This window comes from Moschus berezovskii, chromosome 9 (genome assembly GCF_049115385.1).
Source record: "Moschus berezovskii isolate FMDL1 chromosome 9, NW_MosBer_1.0, whole genome shotgun sequence".
Taxonomy (NCBI): Eukaryota; Metazoa; Chordata; class Mammalia; order Artiodactyla; family Moschidae; genus Moschus; species Moschus berezovskii.
In genome coordinates, this window is record NC_142468.1 from 83013620 (window position 1) to 83029800 (window position 16181).

At 39.3% G+C, this 16181-nt stretch overlaps 1 protein-coding gene across 1 annotated transcript in view; it reads left to right on the top strand.

The window, feature by feature from the left end:
* The window catches only part of IQGAP2 (IQ motif containing GTPase activating protein 2), a 316582-nt gene that overhangs the window by 249404 nt on the left and 50997 nt on the right, over positions 1-16181 (top strand). The window contains exons 16-20 of the mRNA XM_055435889.2: positions 1498-1640; positions 3446-3616; positions 10452-10535; positions 12985-13056; positions 13714-13783. Of these exons, the coding sequence (XP_055291864.2) occupies positions 1498-1640; positions 3446-3616; positions 10452-10535; positions 12985-13056; positions 13714-13783 (540 nt within the window). The remainder of the gene's footprint in view (positions 1-1497; positions 1641-3445; positions 3617-10451; positions 10536-12984; positions 13057-13713; positions 13784-16181) is intronic.

Below are 16181 nucleotides of genomic sequence, written 5' to 3' on the forward strand. Positions count from 1 at the left end.
TACTTCTTAGGAAAAATCCTTGAACCCTGTTCTGGCGATGTCCTCCCCAGCCTTTGACCCGACTCTAAACTCATACTTGATGTGAAAATGATAGAATTCCTTTTCTATTAATCACTGACATCCCAACCCAAACAAAGCTTTACAGGGCCAGTGTGGTTCGCTTTTAACCAATTAAGAACTTTATACTTCTCAGTTCTTATGAAAATAAAAGATATCCATTTCCACCATTTTTATTTTATTTCCTTCCTTCCCACTGAGAGAGTTGCCTTAAAAAGTGTTCAATCTTTTGAAAACATTTGTGTATCTGATAACTATTTGTGATTGAAAATATATAATGATTACTGTGATCATCCATATTTGACTGTACAATATATATTCTAGTAAACCAGCATTTCTAAACAGACAATAGTTGTCTGATTGGCCATTTGAAGAGATATGTATCACTCTGTGGATCTGGGCATCCACAGAACAGTTGAGAGGCCTTAAAAAAACCAATTGAATCAACACATTTTAAAGGGCCTTAAAGTTATCTTTTCTTAGTTATTTGAATCCATTTAAGTATTCTTTGAGGAAATTCACTAGGACTATAATTTACCTATAAAGGCAATTAGTCTAGTGCTCACTTGGCAGCAGTTGGCTTAACTTGATCTGAAATTTTTATTTTTATTGTTGTTTTTAGCTTTCTGGTCTGAGACAAGAATCTTAAACTTTCAACAAAATAAATAGATTGCTAAATCTATTTTGTTGATTGCGAATCTATTTTTGTTGATTGCAAATAGATTGCAAATATTCTTGACCAGTTTAAGCCATGACTGCCATAGATGTTTTTTTTCCCTAGTATTCTCTCCCTGAGAAAATTAAATCCGTTCAACATTTTTTTCCTCCTGGTTTTGTGTGGTTTTGTAGAACAAGATGAGTCAGAGGAATCAGGAATTTTCCTTTTCCCTTCTTAGTGACCTCAGTGGTTTTGTATGCCATTTTGTGCTTTGAATAAAGTTGTCTGCAAAGATGAGTCACTTCTGCTTTGGTTTAAGGCAAATCATTAAATAATGAGTCCTCCTTAAATAGTGGGTCACAGCCCTTGTAGGCCACTCCTTTTCAAAGAAGTTGCTGAAAGACATTCTAAACAAAGAGGATTCTTCCTCATTGGTCTCCCAGTCTGCTTGTGGTGCTATTCACATCTACCTGGTGTCTCCCTCCTCGTTTACTTTTCCTTCTTGCTGGCCATGTGTGACTCCTTTAATCCTCATGAGAAATTTGACATGCAGAGCTAACATTAGACGTCACTCTCCTTTTACTTTGGCTTAGTAGAGAGCTGCCATTGAATACACAGAATTCATTCCATTTTAATGAATCATTGCTAATGATTTTAACTTAGATTATCTGAATGCCTGGTGGAAAACATCCTTGTTCAATTATTTTACTTAATGAAGAAACTACGTTAATGTTAAAAGTTTCCACGTTCCTCTCTAGAATTTAACAAACCTTTTTCTTTAGTGTCTACTGAAGGTTCATGGCTTAAACTCACCCTGCAGGAGAAATATGATTACTACTACAATATTGATTCAAAAGAGAGTTCCTGGGTCACACCTGAACCCTGCTTGCTTAAAGAATCATGGCTCATGGGAAACGAAATTGAGGTAGGAGTCTACTGATGGAAAAATGTACTATATAAAGATAAGTGTGATTGCTTTTCTATTTTAGAATCAAGGAATTGATGGGAAGAACTGATTTATTTGAAGGCTGGATATGGAGAAAGTCTTCATGAACTGCAGCTAGGTGTGGCTGCATGGTTAGATTTCTAGAATGTCTTCCGCGTGTCAGAGCAGCGCCACAGAGCAGGAGGCAGATAAAGCTCTTGCAGATTATGTAGGATGGCAGATTATCCTAAGAAATCAATCTTCAGGTTTTCCGTGACACCAGAGCTCATTTAGTGGTAATTCCTTGGTTGTCAGTATTCAAGATGTCTTATTTCTTTCCCCCTACCTCAACCTATAACAGGGAGCAATATTCTTGAAGGAATGTTCACCAAGATTGCTGTGGACTTGAGACCAAAAGTTGGCCCCAGAAGATGTGAAACTTGCTCTTTGATCCAAGCATTGTAGTGTGTTTAAAAGAAAATACTTCTAATAATTGAATTCCATCTTGAAAAAAATAGAACTCGCACATATAGATCTCATAGAACTGTTCACATTGACCAGCCAGAAAGACACTGCAAGATAACAATATTGTGGATAGAATCTCCAGTACAGTAACTTACTAAAACTCAGAGAAAAAGCTGTAACTTGGGGTTGACAATGCCACAGAAATCCTGAATGACAAGAAGATCGTGAAAAATGTGTTCATTTACTAATTTCAAATGTGTAATGTCCCACTTTTTACAGGAAAATGGCACGTGGCAGTGAACTACCAGTGCCACTTTGTTGAAAAATGAAATTATGGCCAATATTTAAAAACCATGTGTTATCATTGAAAGGATATGTCAAACTGTGAAGAAGCAACATTGAAAGGTTAAAACTCAAGAGACAAAAATTGCTAATATGGCATCCAAAGATGCCCTAAGTATAATTTTATGAAGTTATACCTGATCCCAGCATCAAGATCAACAGAAAGTGGAGGATCTATGCTGTTAGAAACAATTATTCTAGTCAGTCTGAAATTACTGAATTTACTCTAGGCTGTACGTATGTCTTCTTGTGAAAGTATTTATGCATACTTTATATGATTTCACTCTTAATTGTTTAAATTCACCATCCGTGAAGTCCATTCACATGGATGGTTAAGAGGCATCTGCCATGGAAATGAGTCCAGACTTTGCTCGCATTTCTCAAAGAATGTGAAAGGAAATCCAATTCATCATCCACATGAAGACTTCTCACAGTCCCCCTTCTTCCTTGCTTTCTCATTCATCTAGGTTTCCCTGTCTGCCCGAAAGAGTGCTTATCTTTCCTCTCCCAGCCTTTCTCTCCAAGTCCTTTATTTTCTCCCAAATTTATTTTGAGTTTTCCCCTACTCCTTGCAGGTATCTGCCTCCTCTGGCCTGGGCAAGAAAAGCCAGAGAACTTCATGGGCATTGCCGTCTTTCCCCAGGAGAGGGAGGAGGTGATGCGAACACTTATGTAATCATTCTTGTCTCTCTTACGCTCTGGGGAGCCCAGGCCTTAGGCCTGGTCCCTGCCAACATCATCCTTACATCTCCACCTCCGAATCCTGAGACCATTCAACCGCATTCTCATCTCCACCCAGATTTCAGAGGATTCTAAAACCATGTCGCTAGAAAGAAGCTGAGCCAGTCCACCCCTTGACTCTGGTCAAATCTGTTTTTACACTGAGCCGGAAAGAGCTATCCAGATCACTTTCTGAAAGATAGAATTTCTAGAAGCTGTTATCTGTGCTCTTCTCACCTGATGTGTGAAGTGTAACCATAAGAAATATCTCTTACCAGGACATTGTTGAGGATATCACTGCAGATTACATCCGTGAGAAGATATGGTCTGCTACCGAAGACATGCTCCAGCGCTTCCAAGCCACAACCTCAGGACCCCGCATTAGGAAAGAGTATGAAGCTAGGAAATCATTTTTGTATCAACAGGAAGAGCATGTGGTCAAAATACAGGTATGTGAGTCATCTCCCACTTGTAACAGACAGTGGTCATATCCCATGAAAATGTTTTATTTAATCATAGGACCATCAACTACCAGCATTCTAAAAAACAAATCCGACCGAAGAGCGTGTTCTTAATCAGTGCCCCTGAGTCTACCCTGTTGAATGCTCCAATATGAGAAGGATGTTGAATGACTTTTCACCTGTTGTCTTCGGGAACGTATTCAGGACGCTGTGAATAGTCAATCAGGGGAATACCTGAGACCTGAGTTGAAATCCTGTTTCTCTAAAGAAATTAGATACCCTTTTGTCACCTACTATCTAACCTCGTGTGCTTTCAAATTGGTTCTTTAGTGGTTAGTGGATATTGAGTGGCGTCTGAGTTTCTATGCACTGAAAAACAGAAAAGTGAAGTGAAAATGTTACTCGCTCAGTCATATCCAACTCTTTGCAACCCCATGGATTGGGGCCCACTAGGCTCTCTGTCCATGGGAGTCTCCAAGCAAGAATACTGGAGTGGGTAGCCTTCTCCAGGGGATCTTCCTGACCCAGGGGTTGAACCTGGGTCTCCTGCATTTCAGGCAGATTCTTCACTGTCTGAGCCACCAGGGAAGCCTGAATAACAGAAGAGCTCATGAAATAGATGTAGCATTCTGAGAGTGTCTTCTCTCTTATATAATTTCTCATTCTTCATTCTGCAAGAAGCATCCTCTTTCCGAAGCCCTTTGCCGTGAGCTCTTCTTAAGCTTGTATGTCTTATCCGAACATTCCGGTTGGCAGGAGAGGAGCTTGCCAGATTTAGATGTTTCTATTCTGTGTTCCGCTAGCATCCTCTTTCAACCGCCACGCTGGTTTTTAAAAGACTGAGCATTTGTCCTTTTTTGTGTGTCCGAAGTGATACTGTTTTTGATGGGCGGGGTTTGGTGGGGTTTTGCTTTGGCCAGTAACTTTCATTTCCTAAATTGAAAGTTTTTAAAAGAGCTTCTCTTTTGTGATCATTGGCATGCTTATCTGCTTCCCCACCTAATTATAATATTGTGCAGGGAAGATGAGTTTTTACAGCTTTTGTATTCTTATGGCTTGCAATCAGTAGATGCTCAAATGTCTTGAGTTTGCAAGAGCTTAAGATGTTAAAGGGCAGGAAAGATTAATTTTTTAAGAAATTTCTTCTGTAAAGTTAATATTCAAAGGATTTTTCTAGGTGAACTTGTTTTTCCATTTATTCTTCTTTTAATAAATAATAGATAAAACACGCAGGAAATGAACAGAATCTTAAATATAGCATCATTCACACTGATGCTAAGACTCTACTTCTGCCCAAAATTTGAAGAGTGTTAACTGGTGTGGCATGATTTGGACCAACCTCAAGTTCTCCAGTCTGCCCACAGCTGTGTTACAGTTAGAAGACAGTCTGAAGAGCCCGCTAGTGTAAAATCTGCCCGATACCAGGACCCAGGGCTGAAGTCACGAGAGAACTGGGGGAAGAGCAGAAGCACTAACTTGGAGGCTTTCCCCCTCACCTCAGTGGGAGCAGCAGTATTGAAGAAGAAGCCATTGCACTGTGAAGTCACTCCGTGATGACTTTTCCCTGCCTCTTCTGACAGTTTTCTAACAAAAGGAGGGCATGAGGTTTAAAGGCAGACTGTAACCTAGAGAGGAAAACGGGCTGACCTAGAAAACCAAAAGACCATGAACCAAAGGGGATCACACTCGTCTCGTTTTTTTGCCAAAGTAGCTGATTCACTCTGGATTAGGAGAATGATGTGAAATCTGAAGGGCTCCCCTCTGTAGGACAGTCTGAACTTCTTTGTTGACTGAGTCAGCCCCAGACACAGCAGTCTTTTAACAAACTCAGTAGCTCCACTTCTCTGCTACCCTCAGTCTCCTCCCCAAGAACTGGGTTTGGACGGAGAATACATATCATCAGTAGCCAATCCTCTGTCTTGGGTGCTTAGGGGGCAATTCAGATGGTGCTCAAGTAGACAGGGAGCAAGGTCAATGAGACTCTACATACTCAGATTATTTCTGAATGGTAAGTAAAAAGAAAGCTCCAATAAAGTGGCTTACATTTAAGAAGTGAGCCAGGAAAAAAAAAAAGAAATCTGAAACAAAATTTTATATCAAAAAAAAGAAATATAAGTTAAAATATAAATGAAGTAAACGTTTAAGGGAATTCTTATCCCAGGAGACACACAAAAAATTATACTGAAATTACTTTTGCTTTTAAGAAACTTAATATGACACATGGATTCAATGAAACAAGACAGCATTATAAAATGAAAAGATAGCCAATGGCTACAGAGAGGGAGAAAAATAATGACATCCCAGAATGTGAATGAATCCATGACCGCAGAATGCAAAATAGATACTGGAAAGAAAACGAAACATGTGGAGAACTTGAGGAAAAAACACACAAAAAGCTGAGGGAAGGAATAGATGGCTCAAAATATATTGTCTCATCTGAAATTTCCATTTTATCTCAGGGTTGTGGGCATTAAATGGGATTCCCATTAATGGGAGTTAAAATGGGATAATTCATAACAGACTGTGACCATTATGCAGCTATTAAGTGCTCAACAAGCGTTTGAGATGACGAAGTGATCAAGATGGTGACTCAGAGGACAGGGAATGGGGAACCAACCTCCAGTAGGTCAGATGGCCCAGGAAGAGTTCAGAAAAACCGAGTCCAGGAAAAAAGCATTAGCTACAATTTTTTTTTTTTTCCTTGAACTGAAGATAGCTGAAATGCCACCTTGTAGGTAAAACCGTTAAGAGTGACAAACACCAAACTTAGCCCTGAGAATTACTAACTTACTGAACCTCAGGTCAGAGAGTGCTGTGAACATCCCAGCAAAGAAAAAGAAACAAGCCTCTCTGAAGCAAGAGCAGGTTGTGGGGAGGCGTGTGGGGCTGGGAGGGTGAGGGTGACACGGTGGGGCAGTCCTCTGTCGCGCTGTTTGAGTGTAATTGACCACCCTTAGGTTGTGGGGTTGTACCTTCAAGCAGAGAGGGAAAAAAGATAAATGGCTACCAGGGAGGTCACAGAAGACTATCTACTTCAGAAGTTGGTAACTTGAATATTACTATCCTATGTGCCCAATTATGAAGCATGGCAACCAATTTGGCAAGTCAAGTTTTCTAGAGATTGACAATTAGAATCTATAAAACAGCAGTAACTTCTGAGGTCTAGGTATCTTGGGAGACTCCTCTGTTACAGCTGTGTTGCATAGAAAATTTATTTATGGTAACAAAAACCAAAACCAGAAGATGGCTATTATAGATTTTTACATAAGTTCTCGTACCGTTCAAGGGAGAGATCAATGGTTTTGTAAATGCCTTCTGTCTCTGTCCATAAAAGCCTGCTTCTAAATGACCTTATGGTTTAGAGTTTTGTCTCCTTTTGTATTTTTATACCAATAGCTCCTTCCACCCAACTTTATACCTATAATTGTTTTCAATAAAGAGCCTCTAATTAGAGCCTGCCGGCTCTGGGCCTTGCACAACAATTCTGCTGTTAGCACGGAATAAGAAAAGCCAATCCTGATGAAATGAAAACTTACAAACAAAAAAGAAGAATGTTAAATTTTGACAAATAAGATAGGAAGCATGTGTTACTCTGCTTCTATAGACCAGAACCTGTAAACCCAGCCAAGTTGCCTTGGTTTGGAAAGGTGACATTGATATATAAAGTAGATCCCAGAAAAATCTACATAATCATTAAGTAGATGAAATATAAAATGAAATCTTTAGGAAAGTACTGTTGGTGAGCGTTGACTCCTTAGGACATTACAAAACATCATACAAAACCTACAAGTGGGTTCGTTTCACCAATGCAAACATGCTTCAATATCAGATCTTCTGTTACTAGAACAGATTCCTTATCCAAAAGCTTCGAGAATCTAAGCTAATAGATTAATAGTGTTTCTGGGGTTGAAATAATTCTTTAAAAAGCAGAATGAGCAGTTGAGCTAATTCCAGTATCTTGGTTGCCTTTCAGTTTGGTCAAGAAATGGCATGTATAATATTATTTGCACATTTGCACCTCTGCGCTTTAAAAACAGTGCTAGTCTCAAAAGCACCTGAGTCACACTGAGACCATCATGACAAATGAGTTACTAGTTAGTCATCCCGAAGAATGCAATCACAATTTATCACTGTTTTCCTATTTGTCAGCATTCTGACCTCTATACATTTTCAGTATTACAAACAATAATACAACAGGGATCCTTAAATATCATCTTTCTACACAGGTGCTTGTATTTTCTTAGGCTAGGTATATTGAAAATTAGAAACACTAGGTGAAATACTAAATAGCTTTAAATTTTATGGTGCTAAATTCCCTCCAAAAAGACTATACTGTCTTATAATTTTCCAGCCCCTACTCCCCATCCATGTTTTTGCCACACTGCTTGCCAAGTGGATGATGTGAAGACTTCCCCAGCATTTCTCTGACTGCTGTCCAAGGCTCCTCAAGCTTAGAATCAGCTCACATTTTTTGTAGAGGTTCCCAATGTTTGTGGAATTGTGTTCTGAGGTTCCCTCTTTCAGCCAGTTCAAACTGTCTTCTCTCTCCCAGGATCCCTCATAGTTTTTGACACTTAAGCCTTCTTCTTTTCTAGCAGTATGATGGATTGCTTTATCAGCATATCTGTAGAATGTTTCCATTGGAGGAAGCTGGGTGAAGCTTCCTCCATGGAACTCAATGTATTATCTTTACAACATCCTATGAGTTGCTAATTATTTCAAAATTAAGTTTTTTTAAAAGCACATCTGTCATTTCTAGGGATTTAAATTGAGAGAGGGGCTATCATGTGTAAAAGGGATAGCTGATGAGAGGTTGCTGTGCAGCACAAGGAGCCCAGTCTGGTGCTCTGTGATGGCCTAGAGGGTGTGGGTGGGGAGGCAGGCTCAAGAGGGAGGAGATACGTGTGTCACTATGGCTGATTCACCTGTTGTACAGCAGAAACCAGCACAACATTGCAACAATTACAAAACAAAAAATAAAAATACAGAGAGGGGAAGTCCGGAGCAAGTATTCCCTTGAGTGTATATTCCATCATGACTGTTTTGTTTTGAATCATTACCAGAAAGTATTTTCTTTTTTAAACAACAATAAAAATCCCATATACCTTTTTTTAAAAAAAAGGAATGGGGTTCATTGATATACGCAAATGTGAAAAAATTATAAAAATAACTTGATTTTTGTATTTGTCCCTTTGAGATGATTGGGTGGCCATCTCGATGGACATGAGTTTGAGTAAATTCCAGGAATTGGTGATGGACAGGGAGGCCTGGCGTGCTGCAGTCCTGGGGTCACAAAGAGTTGGACACGACTGAACTGAACACTGAATTTGTGTTTATTTCAATTTTAACTTGAAAAAAAAGTCAGAGCAGTGCAGTAAATTACAAAGATATGTCTCAATAAAAAGATTCTCAAAAATGAGTTGGAGTAAACTTATAACAACTACGGATGTGATCATTCTAAAGATACCAGTTTGTAGTTCCTGGCAGTCCAGCAGTTAGGAGTCTGTGTTTCCATTGCAGGGGGCACAGGTTCAATCCCTGGTCAGGGAACTGAGATCCCGCATGCTGCACAGAGCAGCCCAGAAAAGAACAAAAAGCAAATCAAGATACCAGTTTGTGTCTGCGTTTTGTAAATGTTTCCCGTAAAAGCGCTCCTTAAGGTGGTAACATAGTGAAGGTATATTGATGAAGCCTCATTAAACTTTATGTAAAAATAGATGAAATAATGAAAGATCCATCACAGTACTCCTGCTTTCAGGAATCCAGGGTCATCCTCCTTTCGATCTGGATCACAGTGGCTCGCTTGTTGGAGTAAAGATACTTACTAGTCACTATTTTGAGGTATCTCACGCATGCTCAGTCACTTCAGTTGTGTCTCTGACTCTTTACAACCCTATGGACTATAGCCCACCAGGCTCCTCTGTCCATGGGATTATCTCAGGAAGAACACGAGTGAGTTACCATGCCCTCCTCCAGGGGATCTTCCCAACCCAGGGATTGAACCCACGTCTCTTACGTCTCCTGCTTTGGCAGGTGGGTTCTTTATCACTAGTGCCACCTGAGAAGCCCTGAGGCATCTTATAATGTTACAAATAATACGAGCACCAAGTTGATCTGTATGTATATTTCGGGACAATTCCATTTTATTATTACTTCTTATCACTCAGTTCAGTTCAGTCGCTCAGTCGTGTCCGACTCTTTGCGACCCCGTGAATCACAGCACGCCAGGCCTCCCTGTCCATCACCAACTCCCGGAGTTCACTCAGACTCATGTCCAGCGAGTCGGTGATGCCATCCAGCCATCTCATCCTCTGTCGTCCCCTTCTCCTCCTGCCCCCAATCCCTCCCAGCATCAGAGTCTTTTCCAGTGAGTCAACTCGTCGCATGAGGTGGCCAGAGTATTGGAGTTTCAGCTTTAGCATCAGTCCTTCCAATGAACACCCAGGATTGATCTCCTCTAGAATGGACTGGTTGGATCTCCTTGCAGTCCAAGGGACTCTCAAGAGTCTTCTCTAGCACCACAGTTCAAAAGCATCAATTCTTCGGCAATCAGCTCAGGGCCTTGTTAAAATTACGCTTTCAAAGCAGAAAGTGGGCTTCCACCTGGTAATTCCTTTCACCAACCTGGGACAAGCCACAGCTGTTAGCAGGTCTGCCCAGCTCAGTGTCCGCTGGGTGTCAGGTGATGGTGTCCAGATGAGATCTGGAAGGGAGGATTCCTGACTTTGTCCCAGTTCAGTGTCTCTTGTGATGTATCTGTCCTTGCTCTTTCTAAAATAAACTGTGACCTGTAAATAATTCTGTGACTCATTATTTTCTACAGGCTTTTTGGAAGGCATATAAGCAACGGAAAGCATATAAACGCAGGCGACAAATGTTCATTGATAATATTCATTTTATTGTGAAGGTAAACACTCTTTCCTACCTTAGCAAGCATGTAAACTTCATTCTTCATTCTCCTTTTGCTTCTGGAAGACAGACTGTGTCTGAGACTTGACGTCAGAAGCAAGTCCTGGGTTTGAGTCCCGCCTCCCCCCTCACTTAGCTGATCATCTTCAAGAAAGTCCATCAAAACACTGTGTTGTCTCTTTATAATATTAGGTTGGTGCAAATGTAATTGCGGTTTCACATCGTGAGTTTTAAATCAATATAACTAGGCCCAAATACATCTTTACTAATCAAAATAGGAGCCATTACAATCAACACATTTTTGCCAATGAGAAATAAGTTTTTTTATTTCTGTAGCAAAAAAATCTGTGCTTCAGGATTCAACAAACTCTTGGAAAGCATTTTCTCTGCAAAAAAGTTGTCGAAATGTGTGAGGAAGTGGTAGTTGGTTGGCAGGAGGTCAGGTGAATATGGCAGATGAGGCAAAACTTCGTAGCCCAGTTCATTCAACTTTTGAAGCATTGGTTGTGTAACGTGCAATCAGACATTGTCATGGAGAAGAATTGGGCCCTTTTTGTTGACTGATGCCAGCTGCGGGCATTTCAGTTTTAGGTGCATCTCATCGATTTGCTGAGCATACTTCTCAGATGTAATGGTTTCACTGGGATTCAGAAAGTTGGAGTGGATCAGACCAGCAGCAGACCATCAAACAGTGACCATGACCTTTTTTTGGTGCAAGTTTGGCTTTGGAAAGTGCTTTGGAGCTTCTTCTAGGTCCAATATTGAGCTGGTCATTGCCAGTTGTATAGAATCCAGTTTTTGTTGCATGTATGTCACAGTCCAATTGAGAAATGGTTCATTGTTGCGTATAGAATAAGAGAACACTACACTTCAAAATGACAATTTTTTAAAAGTTTTCAGTCAGATCATGAGGCTCCGATATATCAAGCTTTTTGACCTTTCCAGTTTGCTTCAAATGCCGAACAACCATAGAAAGGTCAACATTGAGTTCTTTGTCAACTTCTTGTATTATTTTAAGAGGACAGCTTCAGTGATTCCTCTCAGTTGGTCATTGTCAACTTCCGATGGCCAGCCACTATGCTCCTCACCTTCAAGGTTCTCATCTCCTTTGCAAAACTTCTTGAACCACCACTGCACTGTACATTCGTTAGCAGTTCCTGGGCCAAGTGCATTGTTGATGTTGCAAGTTGTCTCCACTGCTTTGCAATCCATCTTGAAATCAGATAAGAAAATCGCTCTAATTTGCTTTTGTCTAACATCATCTCCATAGTCTAAAATAAACATTAAATACACAGCAAGTAGTAAGTCATCAGTAAAAAAAGATGAATATGTATGATGGCTATGGCTGGTTCGTGTTAACGTTTGGCAGAAACCAACACAATACTGTAAAGCAATTATCCTTCAATTAAAAATAAATAAATTTTAAAAATAAAGTAAGAAATGTCCAAGAAAATTATGTATAGCATAGCCACATTTATTTAAGAACGTATTCTAGTATCAAATGGCAAAGTTCAACAATGCAAAACTGCAGTTACTTTTGCACCAACCTAATAAATGCTTCTTCTCTAAAAAGTCCAAATTGATTTGGAGGAAATCCAGCTTTATTTCATGTTCTTTGTATGGTCTTCTCTAATAATAATTAAAATGTTCAGGTTTAACAGTACAAACCTTAGTTCTAAAGCAAATGCAAAACCAATGACAAGAAGGAAGTAGAACTAAGTTAGGGCCTGTATTTAGTAGATATGCCCATCTAACCCAGCTTCCAATCCAGGCTGGTTGCTCCAAGCTTAGAGAAAGAACAGCCACTGGGGTGCCCACTCTCAGAGCTGAAAATTTAAAGGACTATCTGGCAATGAGCTTGTAGAAACTTGGAGATCCAGGTAAGAGTCAGAAGAGTGGGGCTGGAGAGAGATGAAGTCAGATGAGATTTGTTACGACTTTTTAAACTGTGAGGACGGAGAATGACATGGTCTAGACCTTTTGCATTATTAGTTCCTGAACATGTTACGCTTGGAAATATCCTATGCTCACCATGGAACACACGTTTATTCACCCAGAAAACCATGGGTCACAGTGGGTCCCTCATGAGACCTTTTGAAATGTTTCCCTGTAAAGACCTAAAAAGTATTGGCTACATTTTACTTAGTTTTATTTGATCCCCTGACCCATTGAAACTCGCAGCAAAATGCCTTGCTCGCTTGGCTTTTATTTACTGAGATTAAAGCAAAATAGTACAAAGAGCTGCATTACCTTCTCCACCATAATGTGTAACATGTTCTGAACCCCTCGGAGGAAAAGCAACGAAAGAAGTAGGAGATGAACATGAGGCTGTAGATGTGTATTAGTTTTTTATCAAATTATCAGTATTATTTTTAAAAGACTGCATAGAGGGATATGAAAGGTGGTTTGGTAATTGCCTGGATTTCTCTTTTTCACATATTTTTTAGATTCAGTCCTGGTACCGGATGGTAACAGCACGAAAGAATTACCTCTCACGACTGCAGTTTTTCAGAGCTCATGTAAGAGACACACATGGATTTTTGTTCTCCCTGAGAATGAACTTAAATGAATAGTTTGTGAATGTTAGCATTGAATGATTCTTGTTAAATGGTAGAAACAAATGCTTGGAGGGAAAAAATAGATTTTAGAACTCAATGTGGTACTATTTAGAGGCTTCTTAGATTTTTTTGTTCAGAGTAAGTTTTCATCATGCAGAACTGGAAAGGAAATGGGTGAGGAAAAATTTATGTGGGCTAGTTATGCCAGAGACAAAAGACACTAATGAAGGACTTTCCAACTTTGCTTGCAAGGTTTTTAGTTACTGCTAACCAGTTAAATATAAGCCCACAGGAGGAATTTTTTCAGGATTTTTGAAGAACAGATATGTGAACATAGATTGGACCATCTAAGTTTGGTGGTAAAATTCTTTTCCCTTTTTAGATATCTTTATTTAGACAATCCCTTTGCAATCTTGTTTATATACTGTTAGCTAACTTATCTGACCCTTTCTTCAAAGAGAATGCAAAAATAAACGTTGACTACACCACATCTAAATACTGTCGGTTCTAAATAGTGTCCGTTCTTCAAATGCTGTCAGTTTTTGAAGAGTTCTAAATTCTAAAATAGTGGAGTTGATGGAACTCTGGGAGGTTGTGACTGGTCATCTTCTTTTGCAGAACAATGAAATTGTGAAAATCCAGTCTCTGTTGAGAGCAAGCAAAGCTAGAGATGACTACAAAACACTGGGTAAGTGGAGCATTCGCAAACAAAGTATTCCTTTATAAACCAAGCAAGCACACGTTATTTCTGTCTGATCACGTCAGCGGATGCATGTTATTGCCAGTAGATTTTGACCATCTCAGACCCGAGCATGTCATTGACAGGAAATGGGCCTTTCTATCAAAGTGGAATGGGTTAAGGGCAGTAGATGGGATTTCTTCTTCAAAAAGAATGGACAATGTTGAGGGGAGGGGAAATTAAGAGTTTGTGATTAACAGATACACACTACTATATATAAAATTGATAATCCGCAGGACCTACTGTATAGCCCAGGGACCTGTATTCAATATCTTATAACCTATAATGGAAAAGAATCTGAAAATTTATATATATATATATGTGTATGTATGTATGTATGTTTTTCTGCAACAGCTTATGGAAAAACCCAATTTTGGCCAACCCAATATATATGTATTTAGTGCTGTGTTACTTTCAGGTGTTTTGTGAAGAACATATAGTGATATGTATATATTTTAATGATATACTCAATTATACTTCAATTTTTTAAAAATGGAGTTGGCATTAATGCTGATTTTTTTTTTTATTAAATGTGAGCTAGCTATGGGCTCTCTGGTAGGGTTAATGGCAACCTCAAAAGGGCTCACGCCAAGGGGCACATTCCAGGACCGGTGCTGCCAGTGCCCCATCCCTGTGACAAGCCAATGCCGACCCCCACCTCCACAAGAGGCCCTCCAGCACTGGCAGGCTCATACCCACAGCACCAACCTTGGGACAAGGTCCCCATGACCATTTTCTCAAGTGACGTGGGAAGGACCTCGCAGGAGTGGACTCAGTGGTGGCTTCTTGGCAGAGCTGTTTTGGTGTTTCCTGCGGCCTGTCAGTCATGGGGTCAGTGGCAGGAGGTTAAGATAAAAACCGTCTGCCTGTCTCACTGTGTATTTCAAAAGAAAATCATGAAAAACAATCATGAAAGGACCTTTTCAGTTCAGTTCAGTTCAGTCACTCAATCGTGTCCGACTCTTTGCGACCCCATGAATCACAGCACGCCAAAAAATAATAATAATAAGCTAGAGGCGGGAATTTAATGCCAAAGAGTTAGCCAGAAGATAAACTTACATCTGAATACTGTTTAATTTATTACCTGGCCTGTGATTTTTTTCTTCTCATTTTAAGAACAAAACATAGTCATATAAGAAATTTGGAAATATGAATAAGAAATTTGGAAATATGAATAAAGCACGTAGTTTCACCTCCCAAAGAAAACTACAAACATCTTCATGTAATTTCATTCTAGACTTTTCACAGTCCCTGTGGTTTTTAAATTGTCTTCCTTATAATACTAGTATGTCATTTGCAGAAAGTTGGAAAACAGAAAAATAAAATAAAAAGCACCCAGAAATAGCATTCACATTTTGTGCCATCTTTTTCAGTTTCAGCTCTGCTCATGTTTGTTATTCTATTGTTCATTTGTTTTACATAGTGAAGCATTCCTTATATGCTGAATTTTTAACATTCTAATTATCATAAGAACATGTGATAAAAAGCATGTCCTAGATTAAGTCTAGAAGAGCTTGCTGATAAGTTTATTAGTACTGCCCAAATTCTTTAAATATTTAGGTCATTCAGGATTAGTTTTGAGAGGGCAAAACACATCATTGTGTATTTTAGTAGTGAAAATGGCCATTATGTTCTCTGTAACTATCTTGTGTCTTATTAATTTTTTTTTGAAAGAAATAAAAATACTGCTCAGTAATGTTCCTAACACAGTAGTGGTAAGTAGTTTTGCCAACGCCTTTTATTGTCAAAAGTCTGTCTGAATTACGGAGCAAAGTGTATGACCCAAAAAAGACCCTCCCCGGTACTTGTTAAGGGAAAAGTCTCTGGCAGCCTGGGTTCTGCCTTGAGCTGTGGAATCTTCTGGATACTACCTTGCTTTCTAGGTTCCCGAATCCAGCATGCAGACTGAGGGAAGAACGTGTCTCTAATGCCACACTGTCCACTTTGCAATTGATGAGATTCATATCTCCGTTGGTAGATATCTTTCTTTAATTTTTTACAAGAAAGCTTAAGAGGGGGTTTGTTTTCCGACACACTAAAATAGGTAAATTAAGGATAAATTTTCCAAACACACACAAGCTATTTTTCCTCTCCTTCTAGGGAACAGGTTTTTGTGGGTAGTTTTTTTTTTTTTTAATGTAAATTATGCTAGCATTTAGAATACTTTACTGACAGAAATATCTCCCTAAATTGTTTATTCAGTAAAGCAGACAATTGTGGAAACAGTGCTAGATCTGGAAAGATCTAGCTGTGAGATTACAAACCAGTTTCACACAATTTAGCGTTTGTCCACTTCCCTCAAGACCAACCCCCAGCAATACCTTGTAAATAAGTAGGACATATATAA